Source organism: Natator depressus, chromosome 2 (genome assembly GCF_965152275.1).
Source record: "Natator depressus isolate rNatDep1 chromosome 2, rNatDep2.hap1, whole genome shotgun sequence".
Classification (NCBI taxonomy): Eukaryota; Metazoa; Chordata; order Testudines; family Cheloniidae; genus Natator; species Natator depressus.
Genome location: NC_134235.1, coordinates 102,242,682 through 102,258,502, shown reverse-complemented (window position 1 = coordinate 102,258,502; position 15,821 = coordinate 102,242,682). Strand labels below are relative to the sequence as shown.

The 15,821-nt window shown below is 39.6% G+C and overlaps 1 protein-coding gene across 2 annotated transcripts; it reads left to right on the top strand.

Moving 5' to 3' along the window:
- The first annotated feature begins 414 nt into the window (after positions 1-414).
- Positions 415-15,003, top strand: TXNL4A (thioredoxin like 4A). 2 transcript variants are annotated; one of them, XM_074944747.1, is made up of 4 exons: positions 415-567; positions 1,754-1,927; positions 12,663-12,766; positions 14,540-14,977. In XM_074944747.1, exons 2-4 carry the CDS (start codon positions 1,775-1,777, stop codon positions 14,709-14,711), a joined length of 429 nt encoding a protein of 142 aa, XP_074800848.1. In that variant the 5' UTR covers positions 415-567; positions 1,754-1,774; the 3' UTR covers positions 14,712-14,977. The 2 variants fall into 2 exon arrangements, with proteins under 2 accessions (XP_074800848.1, XP_074800849.1); XM_074944748.1 differs by lacking the exons at positions 415-567; positions 1,754-1,927 and adding an exon at positions 3,463-3,524 and having other exon boundaries at positions 14,540-15,003.
- Positions 15,004-15,821: the final 818 nt, after the last annotated feature.

Here is a 15,821-nt window from a genome sequence, read left to right as displayed (position 1 = left end):
GACATCCCTGGCACGCGTAACCCTGGCACCACTCCCAAGGCTGGGCCCTTCCCTGCCTGGCATAGCAATCTCCAGGCCCAGAGCAACCAGTGGGGCTTTTGACACCTCCTTGCCTCCCCTTTGTGGGGGTTGGTAATACATCAATGACAGGTTTCAGAGTAGCAGCCGTGTTAGTCTGTATTCGCAAAAAGAAAAGGAGTACAAAATGTTTCCCACGCCCCCCTTTTGGGGTGAATTGGTACAGCCTATTACCCCCTGCCGTTTTAGGGAGTTGGTATGCTCCAGCTCTCCTTTTCCCCTCACAGGGGTCAGATGGTAACAATCCGCCTATTGAAGGGAAGCCTACAAGCAAGATGGCGAGACTACCGCTTCCTGTCGTGGTGGTGTTCTGCTCGGACTACGCAGTGCGTCACTTCCGACCCCCTCTCAGCGAGCCCGTAGAGTGTTGGGCGTGGGCGCGCGCCCCCGTCTGGTCCCCCTCAGGGCTCGCGGCGCGGTCGGGGGCCGTTGTGGAGCGTGGTGTGTGCAGCGGCGCCGGCGGTTTATCTGCGAGCGCGCCCGTGGGAGGTTGGTGTCTCGGGGGCCCGCTGGGCGGGCTCCGCGTGGAATGTTCTGGAAGGGGCGTCTCCTAGCGGGAGCCAGCCCGTGCTGCCGTGGACAGGGGCGCGGGAGGGCAGCTTCAATGGGGTGTAGGGTGGGGCATTGTGGAAGGGCCCTTTGGGGCGGTGATGCGCGGGGCTGAGGGGGCCACTGTGGGAGGGGGTGGTGGGGCACTATGGGAGGGGGTGTCAAAGCTGGTTTGGGATTTCAGTGGCCCTACGTCATTGGCCCCCTGTCATTGCCCCCATTAGCACACCGGGTTTGTCCTCAGTGGGGGTAACCCCCACATTGCACCACCCCCACCGTGGAGGGGTTTGTAATGATCATAGCTGATGGACCTAGGGTGCGACTGAAACCCCCCCCCCCCCCGGCTTTCAGTGGTTTCCGTTATATGCAGGGTTTACAGTTTGATTCAGTGGCTTTGAGCACCCCCACTATAGTAATTCCTCCAGTGCCCCGGTAGTAATAGCTCCTTTAAAAATGGTAAGTTTGGGAGCAAATCTGTCAAGCCTCTGAACGTGGCACATCTGACCTGCCAGCTGTGATATGGCTGGGCCTGTTGGTAAAAGACTGAAAATAAAGGACTGGAGATGTGAAGGCTGAAGGGGTTTTTCTCCATTCTTCCTATTCCTGGATGGGAATCTTGCTGGAGACCCCTCTTGCTGGACTGGACGATGGTTGCTATGTGAAGCTTGGCCCTACTCCATACTGAGCGTTTCCTTAAAATTTCCCACCAGTACTTCAGTGCCAGTGAGAACACTGTTGTAGAGAGGTCACAGTGTAACCACCATGTCATTTAGGGCTGTTCTGATACAGGCTAGGACTAGGCGACACAGTAGTCAAAATGCTCGCTGTCGGTCTATGCTAGAACTACTGTTGGTGAAGTTGCAACGGTGGGAAATCCTAAGAAAAAGCACAGTCTATACACAGCATTAAGAAAAATAAATAGTTTTTAGCAGAATTAATTCACTATCAACAATACTTTTGGTGGTGTGTATGTGTTTTTAAAGGAAACCAGTGAGGTCTGGACACGTGCATCATCTTAAATAAAAGCTAACAGATGGGTGTTAACATTAATCATGAAAGCCAACCCAATAAAGCTAAGTAGATTTCAAGAATTGTCAATTCTTAGATGGCTTCTGTTCTTTTGCAGGCCTTACATCAAGTTTTAAAAATGTCGTATATGCTTCCTCACTTACACAATGGCTGGCAAGTAGACCAGGCCATTCTTTCAGAAGAAGACCGTGTGGTGGTCATCCGATTTGGACATGACTGGGATCCAACTTGTATGAAAATGGATGAAGTGTTATATAGTATTGCTGAGAAGGTAAATTTGGATTGTTGTTTGAGATAATTGTATATTTTTGTTCAGCATCTGAAATTGCTTGTTCTTTTTAGTCTAAGGCAGTTTCCAGGCAATAAATCCAACTTGTTCAGTTTCCTTAACAAGCTATGTCTACATTGAATGAATGTGAAACGGCCATCTGCTTTCATGGCCATCTGAAATAATTACGCACCATGTTCTTTAATGCTTGATTGAATGGAAACAGTACTACTATATTCTAAAACTGAGCATCTGTCTCTGAAAATATTTTTCTTTTCTGACTGCTGATAGTTTAACATCTAGTAATCTAGGCCATTCAGAGGGAAACAATTTTCATTAATAGCACTGGTATGAACACTACAGGTAAGATTGAGCCAGCATTGTCACTTGATACTCGGAATGTGTAATATTAATACACTAGCAATTAGAAAATTCATTGGAATAGCTTAAAACGTTTAGATGTTTTTAGTTTGGCTTATATTTTTATTTTTAAAATGTAAAATCTTAAAATGCATGGGAAGAAATGCACTTATAGACCATGCTCAGCCTTGGTTGAAATGGGTGCCACTGCACTGGCTTAATTAGAGTTTGCACTTGGTTATACCAGGGCTCAAATTAATTTTAATCTGTACATATTGAGCCAAGCTCTTGAAGCTTTCTCAGATGGCAATGATACCCTGTGACAAACAGATCACCCATTTAAGCATCTTAGATACTGAGGAAAAATTAATACACTGGACCCTTGCTAAAACATGCATCTATATAGCGCGAATTTGCATATAATGCGGTCGTGACCATGAATCCCAAATTTAATTACTTTAATTGAAATTCATTTTAACGCAGTCCCCTCTATAATGCGGTACCGCGCATGGATCCCAAATCCCACGTTCTAGCGAGGGTCCAGTGTAATTGTTTACATAAATATGTGATTGGATATATTTTACCCTTTCATGTTCTCCCAGATAACGTTATTGCATAGTAGTACAACTGGACAGAAACCTTAGCAAATTATTTGTTGGTTAAACCTCAGAAGAAAAAGTGGGAAACTCAAATAAAACAAGAACCTAGCTAAAAAGACTACTGTGAATTAATGTTTAAATGGCATTCGACAGTTGTTTCCAAAATCGTTTGTACAGTTCTCTCTATGCTGTAACCTGATGTGAAGCTGTTTCTGTCGCAGTCATTTCTTCTCGATGGCATTCTTAAAAAATTACACTTCTCTTGTTCATCTCAGTGTTGTTGAAGACATCTGGTAAGGCAACTGTGTACCTATCAAATATTGAGCCATAACAGGATTTAAGCTAGGAGGATGCTTTGACATTTCTTCACCACAGCTTCTTTGCATTTGTTTGTCTTATGTTTACTTTTACTGTTGTGGGAACTGATGGATTATATACGGGAATACTATTAGTATTTATCTTTGGCAGGACTCTTGGCAATTTGGCAGACATATTGGCATTTAAGTTTTTATGAGGGAAAAAGAACAATGTAACTTTTTATTTAAAAATCTCCCTCTGCAGAAATGGCAGGTTAAAGGGGGAGATCCTTCCTCATCCTCTTGCTTACGAGCCATGTTTGGATCTCGCAGCTGTTTTAAAGAGTGAGTAAAAGTTCCAATTGTACAGGTGTTTATAATCTAAAGCAGGGGTTCTCAAACTTCATTGCACCACAACCCTCTTCTGACAACAAAAATTACTACAGGACCCCAGGAGAGGGGACAGAAGCTTGAGCCTGCCCAAGCCCCACCACCCCGGGGGTGTGTGTGCAAAGCTAAAGCCCCACTGACCCAGGCTGGGGGGCCAAAGCCGAAGCCGAAGGGCTTCAGCCCCAAGCAGGGGGCCTGTAACCTTAGCCCCACCAGCCAGGGCTGGAGCCCTTGGGCTTGGGCTTTGGCCCTGGGCCCCACAAGTCTAAGCCAGCCCTGGCAACCCCATTAAAATGGCGTTGCGACCCACTTTGAGGTCCCAACTCACAGTTTGAGAACCGCTGATCTAAAGCATAGTACAAAATGTTGCCATGCTGTAGCTGCATGCTACATTTAGTACTGAGGTGGAACTTTTTTTTTTTTTTTAAATTTGCAGCATGATTTTAGGAAGTAGTAATGTATCTGTACTTTATAATCAATGTGGAGTTGAACTTTATTGACCTGACTTGTATTTTGGCAAAAGAAAACTAGAGAAAACCGCCAAAACATAAAGTAGATTGTTACCACTAAAATGTATCCTTGTTTATAATTGAAATAAGCATTCATTTCAGTGCAATACATACCGAAAACTTGCATACTTTAGAAAGTTTAACAAGAAATAATGTTGTGTGTTTCCAGTTTTTCCAGAGCAAAAATGTAAGAATACTGTACTTATAAAATACCTTGAAAATATCTCAAATTATTTTTTGCAGTACAGAACACTGTTTCAGAGGCGGCCTGTGATTCCTGGAAGCTCATCCCCAGGGATACAGAGCTTTGGGTGCTAAATTTTTATATAATTAAATACAAATATTTAAACAATATTTACAGTAAAAAGCTAAAACTTGTCTAAAAGTAAATACCAAAAATCAGACAAACCTCAAATCGGAAACCTTTATTGTATGCATGATATTTGGTAGAGAATCACTTGGTCTCTGGCAAGTGATGACTTGAGATGACTGGGTCTATTGCTTTGCATCTAACCAACCATGGTTGAAAGGCACACTAGCAATGGCATCTACTCAAGAAATGGCCACTTGTCCCTGTGCTTCTACTCAGAGGCAAAAGCTACAGAGAGAGTTAATAGGCAGAGTAGGGAGGTTAGAAAAGTGTAGCTGCTATTAAAGCTGGTGGTATTTGCCAATCATTAAGATAAGCATACTCTTTTAAAATCACTTCGTAATTTTAAAGCCAGGAAAATATTGATTAAATTTAAAGCTTATATGTCTAATAACTAGGGCTGTCAATTAATCTCAGTTAGCTCACGTGCTTAACTGAAAAATATTAATCATGTTTAATCACACTTTTAATCGCACTGTTAAACAATAGACTATTGAAATGTATTAAATATTTTGGATGTTTTCCTACATTTTCAAATATATTGATTTCAATTACAACACAGAATACAACGTGTACAGTTCTCACTTTATATTATTTTTATTATAAATGTTTGCACTGTAAAAATGATAAACAAAAGAAATAGTATTTTTCAGTTCACTTCATACAAGTTGTATAGTGCAATCTCTTTATCATGAAAGTGCAATTTACAAATGTAGATTGTTTCGTTTTTGAGTACCGTTATGTAAAAAAAATAATGTAAAACTTTAGAGCCTACAAGTCCACTCAGTCCTACTTCTTGTTCAGTCAATCACTCAGACAAAAACAAGTCTGTTTACATTTGCAGGAGATAATGCTGCCCGCTTCTTGTTTACGTCACTTGAAAGTAAAAACAGGCATTGGCATGGGACCGTTGTAGCTAGCGTCGCAAGATATTTATGTGCCAGCTGCATTAAAGATTCATATGTTCCTTCAGGCAGAGGCATGAAGGGGTATATGAACGTTTAGCATATCTGACATTTAAATACCTTGAAATGCCGGCTACAAAAGTGCCATGCGAACACCTGTTCTCACTTTCAGGTGACATTAGAAATACTAAGCGTGCAGCATTATCTCCTGTAAACGTAAATATGCTTGTTTGTCTGAGTGATTGACTGAACAAGAAGAAGGACTGAGTGGACCTGTAGGCTCTAAAGTTTTACATTATTTTTTTTACATAACGGTACTCAAAAACGAAACAAACAAGCATATTTACGTTTACAGGAGATAATGCTGCACGCTTAGTATTTCTAATGTCACCTGAAAGTGAGAACAGGTGTTCGCATGGCACTTTTGTAGCCGGCATTTCAAGGTATTTAAATGTCAGATATGCTAAACGTTCATATACCCCTTCATGCCTCTGCCTGAAGGAACATATGAATCTTTAATGCAGCTGGCACATAAATATCTTGCGACGCTAGCTACAACGGTCCCATGCCAATGCCTGTTTTTACTTTCAAGTGACGTAAACAAGAAGCGGGCAGCATTATCTCCTGCAAATGTAAACAGACTTGTTTTTGTGTGAGTGATTGGCTGAACAAGAAGTAGGACTGAGTGGACTTGTAGGCTCTAAAGTTTTTTATGCTGTTTTGTGTTTTTGTAATAATTCTACATTTGTGTAAGTTCAACTTTCATAATAAAGATATTAGGTGAATTGAAAAATACTGTTTGTTTTGTTTTACAGTACAAATAGTTGTAATAAAATAAAGTGAGCACTGTACACGTTGTATTCTGTGTTTTAATTTAAATCAATATATTTGAAAATGTAGAAAATATCCAAAAATATTTAAATTGTATTCTGTTATTGTTTAACAGTGTGATTAATCGCGATTAATTTTTTTGAGTGATTAATCACGATTAATATATTGTTAATGCTTGTGAGTTTAATTCAAAAGCACATTCCTCACCCTAAAAATTTTTCTTGGGTCTTTTTTCTCCCTTAGACCTTGATACTCATGTTTAGCTCCTCCTCTGCTCTCTTCCGCTTTCTTTTAGGACTGCGCAAAATTTCCCATTAAATCCCCCGCAAATTACCCTTTGTACCTCTTAACTGTCACTCAAGATCTGACAGAAACTTCCACCTCGCTTTGGCTTGTTAATACAGGTCTCCAATATACTTGTATGAAAACCAGGTAACTTGAAGCTATTTTAAAAACAGTTTCCAGCTAAAACAATTTAATTGGCCACAGTACACCATGTCAAACTTTTTTAAAACTGTCCTCAAGAGTAGATCCTAATTGCAAGCTGGTTTTGTCAGGTTGTTTAACTTGCTATGTAAACTGTGTTAAAACAGCTTCAGGCTAAAAGTTTTAGGTTAGTGTAGACTGGGTGTTAGCTGTTGTAATGCTTGCAGGCATATGGGTTTTTTTTTTCTGCTAAGGTATTGTAAAGGGCATTAGGAAGAAAGACATTGGAAGAAAAGTGGGATTCACTTTTTCTTTTGTCTGGTGTAAAGCCTTGAGCCAGTAAATGGGAAATAATATTGTATAGCTGAAAGTTGATCTTACTGAGTTATATGAGGGGAAGTAAGTGGAGAAATATACGTAAGGGACCTACAACTTTTCTTATCCTTCTAGTCATGGACCAGTTATAAGAAATGGCTTAATACTGGTCCACCAAATATTTCTAGCCCTGAGAAGTATTAAAATGTTAACCATATTTAAGGTTAATCATCTAACCATAAACTTTTTTGGATACGTTTGTTGAATAATGTAAAACTATATTAGCTTCACAAAATAAAAGTTATATGTACTTCTGCCTGGGTTCCCTCACTACAGGTGCGATAGGCTTTTAGAATCTGCACTGCTGCTGTATTCAACAGGAACTTCAATGGGCCATTGTAGTTAAGTGGAGAAAATATCCAATTTTTTTTTCCCCAGTCCACACATGCTCCACTCAACTTCATTGGGTGTCGTAGCTTTTCTTGAATATAGAAGAAGACACTATTACACTAGCAGTGTTGGACATGGATGGCCTCTCCGACTTTGCTTGAAGAGAGAAACAGCGAATGTGTAGATATTCTCTCTTACGGGGATTATTGAAGTTCTATATAGTTATTCAGGAACAAAAATATCAAAAACATAGATCTGAGAAAGACCAAGATAATGGTCGTGCTTCCCTGCATATTCTCCACATCTTCCATTTCAGAATGATGTTGGTGCACAGTACTCTTAACTCCTAAAGCTTAGAATGAATGCTTATGCTTCTTGAAGTCAGTATTCAGCTGGTACACAGTACTGGTTTTAGTGTTAACAGTTCTAGTAAGGAGCCACTAAAATCGGACTGAAATTAAAAGGTGAGTGGAGGAAGACAAGTTGGCAGCAGAAAGTGGCACTTGAGGTCTGACACCTTGCAAATCTGGCCAGTAGTATTCTTTTTTCCAAACTTTGGAGTCCATGGAATATTTAATCCCCAAGCGCTAAAAGGAAATACTTTTGGAAAAGTCCCATTGATTTACTGCAAGGATTTTTACGTATTCAGACTTTTTTATTACACTTGAATGTGTGTACAAAGATTTCCATTCGCATTTTTATAGGTCTCTTCACTGAACACTTTTAAACTGTAAAGAGTCTCAGATTTATCCTTTTTTACTTTCCTTGAAAAAGTAAATGTTTAAAAAATTCTGCAAATGTTATTTGTCAAATAAATGTGGAGGCTCCAGCATGGCATTGGGGAGCACAGGCCACTGGCTGCACAGAGGTGGGAGATCACTGTGCAGCTCCCCTCCCAGGACACAGATTCAACAGTGAGGCTGCACCCAAGCCTGACACAGCGCAAGGACTGGGCCTGCCCCAGAAACACCCCAGGGCCCTGCCCCTCTGTGCCAGGTGCACCAGGTGTCGGCAGGCATGCTCAGCAAGGGAGAATCCAAGTGAGGGAGGATCCAAGTGGGTTGAGAGGGTTCTGTGTGGGGCAGTCTGGGGGTGGGTGGCTCGGGGGGGAGATGTGGGTGCAGGGGGGATCTGGATGCACAGGGGCTTGTTGTGGGGTTCTGGGTGCAACAGTAATGGGACTCTGCAGGAGGGTCCAAGTGAAGGTGGTTGGGGCTCAGTGGGGTGGGGATCCAGGTGCAGCTGGTTGAGGCTCAGTAGGGTGGGGATCTGGGTGCGGGTGTCTTGTCACGGTGGTCCAGCTGCAGGAGCAGGGGGTTTTGGGTGCGCGGGGAGGTGAGGCTTGGTGTCAACGTCTGGGTTTGAGGGGCTCTGGATGCACGGGGGTGGGCGGATGGGGGAGCAGCTCCCTGTACAGTGATCCCTCCCTCTGCAGCTGAGGAGCAATGGGAACAGGAAGCGCAGGAAAGGGGGAGTTTGCAGAGCTTCCTAGAGCTGGGAGAGAAATCTGGGAGTGGGTCTGACGCAGCCCTGGATGCCTCATAGGGGAAGAGGAAGTCCCCTCATTCCCAGCCCAGCCGGGACTAGCAGCTGAGCCCAGTGCAGGGTGGAAGCCACCAGCTGGGTCTTCCCCAGTTCTGCCCCCTGCCCAACAGTGATTTAACTCTCTGCTGGCTGCCCTGGGCACCTGAAACATACTGCTGGGGAGGATCGCATGACCGCTGTTGTGGCTTTCCTTTGCTTCCCCATCAGAAAGTCATTTTCTGCGGGGAAGCAAAGAAATTGCGGGCTATACATTCTGCTTATGCGAGGTGGCACAGAATTTCCCCAGGAGTAAGTACCTGTGTCTGATTATAAACTCAAGTATCTTTTACTGGAGTTAGAATTGTGCCAGCTGCAACTGTCTTTAAGTATAGTTGTAGCTGATGGGGTACTAACATGATTTGCTTTTCCAGTATTATATTCATTTTCTTCTCTGGTTTGAGGTACCTATGTTAAAGTTAGTGTTTAGTGTCTTGTTCTCACATCTGACTTCTAGATAGGCGCCACTATCCTGAAACGTTAGGGAACAAGTTTTATACTCTAAACAGTGGTCTCCAAACTGCGTGGCATGCCCCCTTGTGGGGCGTGGAGGAATCTGTATGGGGGAGGTGTTGTGGCAGGGCCTGGGCCAGCTCCCACAGGGGAGTGGGGAGAGAGTGCCACCCAGCCCCACTTTGCCCTCAGACCAGTTGCAACCCCAGCCACAGCTCCACTCCCCCCCCCCAGACCAGCTCCACCCCCAGCCGCAGCTCCACTATGCTCCCTGCTCTGCCCTCAACACCAGCTGCAGCTCCACTCTGCTTCAGCCCCAGGCCAGCTCTGCGTTCATTCCCTCTCTGCCCCCAGGCTAGCTCTGCCTCTAGCCCCAGGTCCTTCCCCATCTCCAGTTCTGCCCCCAGTTCCACCTTCAGCTGAAACTCCTCTGCTGAGCCAGTAACGGAGTAGGGGCACAGAGAGAGTCCATTACTGGAAAGAGGAAGTGCGACAGGAAAAGTTTGGGCACCTGTGCTCTATATAGGAACATTTGTATGTATGTATTGTATTAGTGCTTAAGAGCCCCAGTTGTTGACCATGTCCCATTGTGCTGGGTGCTGTAGAAACACGGAACAAAAAGATGTCCCAAAGAGCCTTCAATCTAAGGAACGTGGCTAGTGATTCCAGTGTTCAAATGCTGTAAAGCACTGAATTCTAATTAAAAATCTTTTCAGAATTGAAACAAAGGGCATGAAGAAAGCAAGAGGAAAGGAAGGCATTCTGGATTTAGTTCCTGACTACCTCAGATTTCATGTGTGATTTTTGTTCAAGTTGCTAAATGCATGTGTCTCGGTCCTCCATTTATAAAATTAGTATAACAATTTTTTTTTCCAATCTAATGCTGGGAAGGTAAGTTCGTTAATGTTTGGGAGGTGCTTAGATTATGGTGATAAGATCTCTACCAAAGTATGTATAATGATCAGAACAATCTCATTTTCAAAGTGAGATTCAGCTAATGTTGTTGTTTATTGAATATTAACTATGTAAAATTTCTCAGTTTTGTAAAACAAAAGTTAATATTTGTACCCTCAGTGGCTTCCTCTCCTAAAGTGTGAGGCCATTTGGGTCCCTTGCTAATGACCTACAAAATTTTGTAGTTATATTCTATAGGAGCTGTAATTGCTCAGTTCATTTAGATAGAGGAAATAGCAAACAAACTTAAGTTAAGCCACTCCTATAGTAGGTGCTATATTAGTTTTTACTCGATGCAAGAAATACTATTTTTGCATGTAAAAATATTTTACTTATTTCTTAATATTTTAATGGTATTCTTTTGTACTTCAAAAATAGAAATGTTTGTGCTTGTGCTTTGATTCATAATAAATTCTACCTTTTGCAGAAATGCTCTTTCATGAAACAAAGTATATTTTAAAAATTGTGGACAATGTGATCTCAAGGTTAGCCAGACACTGATATTTTATTCAAGGACTAAATTTAGTGTGTCCTAAGAGTTTTAGGTTTTTGCTGACAAATGTGCATTGTAGAAATTTCCCAGCAGGAGAATTGCACGTGAGCTGTTGGTATTGTACATGTCAGTCACCTGGTAGTTCTTACAGAAGCAGCAGTAGAGTGAAAATGATGTCTTAGTTTCACTGTGCTGGAGAAGTCTTTTTTCCTGCAAAATCAACCTGGAAGCAATGAGTTACTTCAGAAGATTATCTAATTTGATCCTATAAATACAGTTAACTTCATAGGTAATGTGAACTGAGTTCTTGGGACTGACTATATGTACACAAACTTTGAGGGTTGATACTGTGTGTCTAAATAGAAATTTACTTTTTTGAGAGACATTTGGATTATGATGTATACCAAATAGCTTTGTCACTTTGTACATGAATGAAAAATCAAGGTACTTTCTTAAAGTACCTACTGTTGTGTATGCATTTACAGACTTTTAAAATGACTAATTGCTGTTTACACTAAACAAAAAAGTGCTTGGCTGATACTGCATAATTCTGTGTTGTTTTATTTGTTAACATGTTATATAATTTCTGTTTAATCATATTTTTGTTTTCAGTTGTACTTGACAGAAAATTAAATAGTTAAAAGTACTTGAAAAATATTAAGCTTGTTACAATCTAAGATTTTGCAAGTATTACCTTTTAGAGAGTGCAAAATTCGCCTAGTTATGCATTGAAAAGTCAGGAAACAAAAATGTAAGGGTGTTATACATGTGAGTTACAAAAGCAAGCAAGTATAATCATATAAACGTTTCTCAAAACTGTGGTGTTTCTGCAACTTAAAAATATTATAGATGCTACATGTGTATGTAATCCTTGTGTATATGCATATTTTCATTATCATTGTCCAGTATGTTTAGTGACTTAAATGTTCATATCAGTTCTCCTTCTTTTTAAGATAATTTTATTAATTCGCTCAGAGCCTGTGGACTGTACATTTTCTTTTCAACTGGCAGCATAGCTTTCTTCAGCAATTTAAGAAATTAACCATGAATTTAGTAAGAAAACCCATTTCAAAATGTACGGTGCATGTACAAAGTGCAATCTTCAGTTCATAATAACTCTGCAAAATTAAATCCTGCTTTTGTCAGAGCTCTCAAAAGTATTTCTCAATGAGGAATATTTACATGCCAAATTTAAACTTTCTACCCCTGCCATTTGGACTTCATAGCTGCTCAAAAAGCCTGAAGGTTTGGTTTTTTTTTAATTCTGAAGTTAGTGTTTTTTCTCCTACTGTTCTGTTAAATAATAGCTAACCCATCTTTGCTCAAACTTTTTAAAAAAAACTTTCTGCTTTGGACACAGACAAATTATAGAAAATTTCAGCTTTTTGGGTGAAAGTTTCTGAAAGTCATAAGCAACTGAAAATTAAGCATTTAAATTCTAACCCTTCAGCAACCTTAATGATAGCGTTTGCTAGCGCTCTCACCTTAAATATTTATAGGGTCAGACATATAATTGAGAGGAAGGCACAACAGAGTGTGACTTAGCCACTATTTTAATACATACCATTTTTCTGTTACTGGATGTGAATTCCCTTTCTCTATAAGATGTCTTGTCTGTATTATTTTAAAATGTATTTATTTTCCAAACTTTTAAGAGCCAGTTAGAAATGGCAAAAGGGAATAAATATTTGCTTGACTTTAACTTAGTTATGAACATCTTGCAGCATTATTATTGCAATAACTTAAGCATATTTTTTCTAAATCTGTCAAAATTCTATAAAAAGATAGTCTTACTATCTAGTTATTAAAGGCTTGCTAGTGTATTTTGCTCTGTTTAGTCATTTTAATTTTGTTTCTTCTGTTCAGGTAAAAAATTTTGCTGTTATTTATCTTGTGGATATCACAGAAGTACCAGACTTCAACAAGATGTACGAGTTGTATGATCCCTGTACGGTCATGTTTTTCTTTAGGTATGCCTTATTTCTACTGTATAATTTAATTTGGTGTATTGTGGATTAGATGCTATAATTAAGGGCAATGTATTGTATGCATTTTATATATGCTCGTGTATTTTTTTAAAAAATACACAAGATGGTATTGTACTTATGTACAAGTAATTGCATTCAAGTTCAGTGTGGCTCTTCCCCAATTAATCTAATAAATCTTAACACCTTGTATCAATTCTTCAGTAATGTTGATACCCTGACCCATTTGCCACTTAGCACTTCCATTCCTGAGAATTAAAAATAGCACCGTTATGAACCAAGATGATACTGCAAGTAAAGCCTGGTCTACACTAGAAGTTAGGTCAGTAATACTATGTCGCTCAGGGGTGTGAAAAATCTGCAGCCCTGAACAATGCAGTTAAACCCACCTAGCGCCCAGTGTAGACAGCGCTAAATCAAAGGGAGAATTATCCTGTTGACCTAGCTACCACCCATCAGGGAGGTGGATTACCTACCCTGACAGAAGAACCCCTCCCATCATCATGGGTAGGGTCTTCAGTGAAGTGCAGCAGTGTTGGTGCAGTATTTTAAGTGTAGATGAACCCTAAGATCCTGACTGCATTTTCATTCTAGTGCCATCTTCATCTCAAAGCACAGTGGGAAGTTTAAATGGCATTGTTTTATATCTTAATGTGTATTAACATATGCCATCTGGATAATTTTCCTCACATTAGACCCATTGAAGTCAATGGAGTATTTTTCATTGGCTTGGAGGAGGCCCATTGCGCACAGGAAGCATTACTGCATTCACCTCTCAAGCAGAGGTTTTAAAAAAGCATTCTGAGCTTTTTTCCTTCCTGCTACCCAGCTGCACAGAACACTGTACCTATGAAATCAGCAGTTTTGCATGTTTGAATCTGCACAGTAGCTGATTTTAGATGTTAGATTTACAGAAACAAGCCCTAAATATAATTAAAATATTTACATTTAAAAATCAAATGTGTAAGTTTAAAACAATATCCATATCTCATAGTTGAAATGTCTTACATTTCCTAGAGTGATAGAACTGCAAAATTTTTGCATTCGTTCTGTATTTGCTTGACATTTTGAAGTGTGGCAACATTTAAAGACACTGCCAACATAAAATTAAATCTTTACAGTAAATTACTAACACCTCAAATTACTTGTGCTTGTACTTTTTGGTTTCTTGGGGAAATGAAAGTACACTGATCCACTTCACTTTGTTGTTCTCATATACTAGCACAATATTTGAGTTCTTGGCACCATGGGGAATTTCAAATTTGAATTTCTAAGAAATAAAAAATACATCTCGTTCACATGCTAATTAAATAAACACAGATAAAATATTCATAATAGATAACTATCCACATTATTCAGTTCTTGAACCACTAGGTCTACTTCTAATTGGTAACATCTGTTAAACGACAAATACATCTAGAGCTTTTTAGAAAGGGACTTTGTTCAGAAATGTTACTTTTTTGTGGGGGGAGGCAGTGGGAGGAAAATATGAAGATGCTATTCCTCAGGATAAACATAAATCTTTATCTTTTTATTGTAACCTTAGGAACAGAAAAATACTATTTTAAAACAGGTGGGCTTTCAACCTGAGTATGACAATAACAAATGTTGTATTTTGCCATTTAGTGAAATACCTATTTGCTGACCTACAGAGAGATGGCAGAAGAGTTACATATTGCAGGGTGCTTGAGTCCTGTGAAATATTATGAGAGAGTAGTTTAGCATATTGACCTGTTTTTTTTTCCTTTCCTCTTAAAGGAATAAACACATCATGATTGATTTAGGTACAGGTAACAACAACAAGATTAACTGGGCGATGGAAGACAAGCAAGAGATGATCGACATTATAGAAACTGTTTATAGAGGAGCTCGTAAAGGTAGAGGTCTCGTGGTGTCGCCAAAAGACTATTCTACCAAATACAGATATTGACATTCTGTGACACTTACTTACCCTTTATCTTTTAGTCCATCTCCACATACACATAATTATCCTTTGTATATAAAAGTTGGTTTACATTTTTTTATTATGAACCTGTTTTGAACTCTTATTTAAAAACTTTGTAAAATTTCATTTGAAAAAATAGAAGACATGAAGTCTGGAACCATTTGATTTCAGAAATGCAATAGCTGGATCATTCCTTTTGAATTAAAGGACTTTAACTCTGCAAATGTCAACCTCTCGGTATAATATATTTTTTTAACACAATTCTATTCTTAGAAAAATATGTAAAAAAATATGACAAGTTGAAACAAATGTACATGAGAAACTTAGTGTAGCCTATTAATGGATAAAAAGTAGTGCTGTTATGTTCTTGCTGTTAGCTTATTATCAATAATAATAATAATAATAAATAATAATAAAAGTATTTTGCCTTTCAAGGTACACCTCTTGAAGTTAATGGCTTGTCACTTTTGTCAGAGTCTCATATTCATGGTATTTTGTTCATGTCTGGTAATGGATACCAGAAACCATTGGCACTAAAAAGAGAGGGTGAAATACTAAGCAAGCAAAATTCTCTGGAAATACTGTTGTTGCGTATCTTAAAACATTTTTTTCCTATGTTTGAAAAAAGAAGACGCTTTAAATGTGATTTCCCCACTATAAAGTTATGATTACGGAATTGCTATTCCACAACTACAGTTTAGACACTTATCATTATATACACTTTTCATTATAAATCTGACTGAAAACCACTTCTAACTAAACCAGAAAAGGTCTTTTATTTGTTTAGTTTGTGGGCAACTGCACCAGCCATTTTGAGAAATGCAGGTTGAATTGGTATTCGATGGCTTGTTCTAGTAACTCTGAATTTGTTGCATTCCCTGATCCTCAAGAACTAGTGCATGTGGCTATACTTAACTATGGTGAATGATTTATTGTTTCCTATGTAAAAATGTATTTCTAGGTGCTATACAAAATATTAAAAATTATATGAAAAAGTCCTGCTAATTTTATAAGCACTGTATGAACAGGGATCCAGGGCCAAGACTATTGCACATCTTAGAAGCAGCACCATAGGAGTCCCTGCCCCGCTCTCTG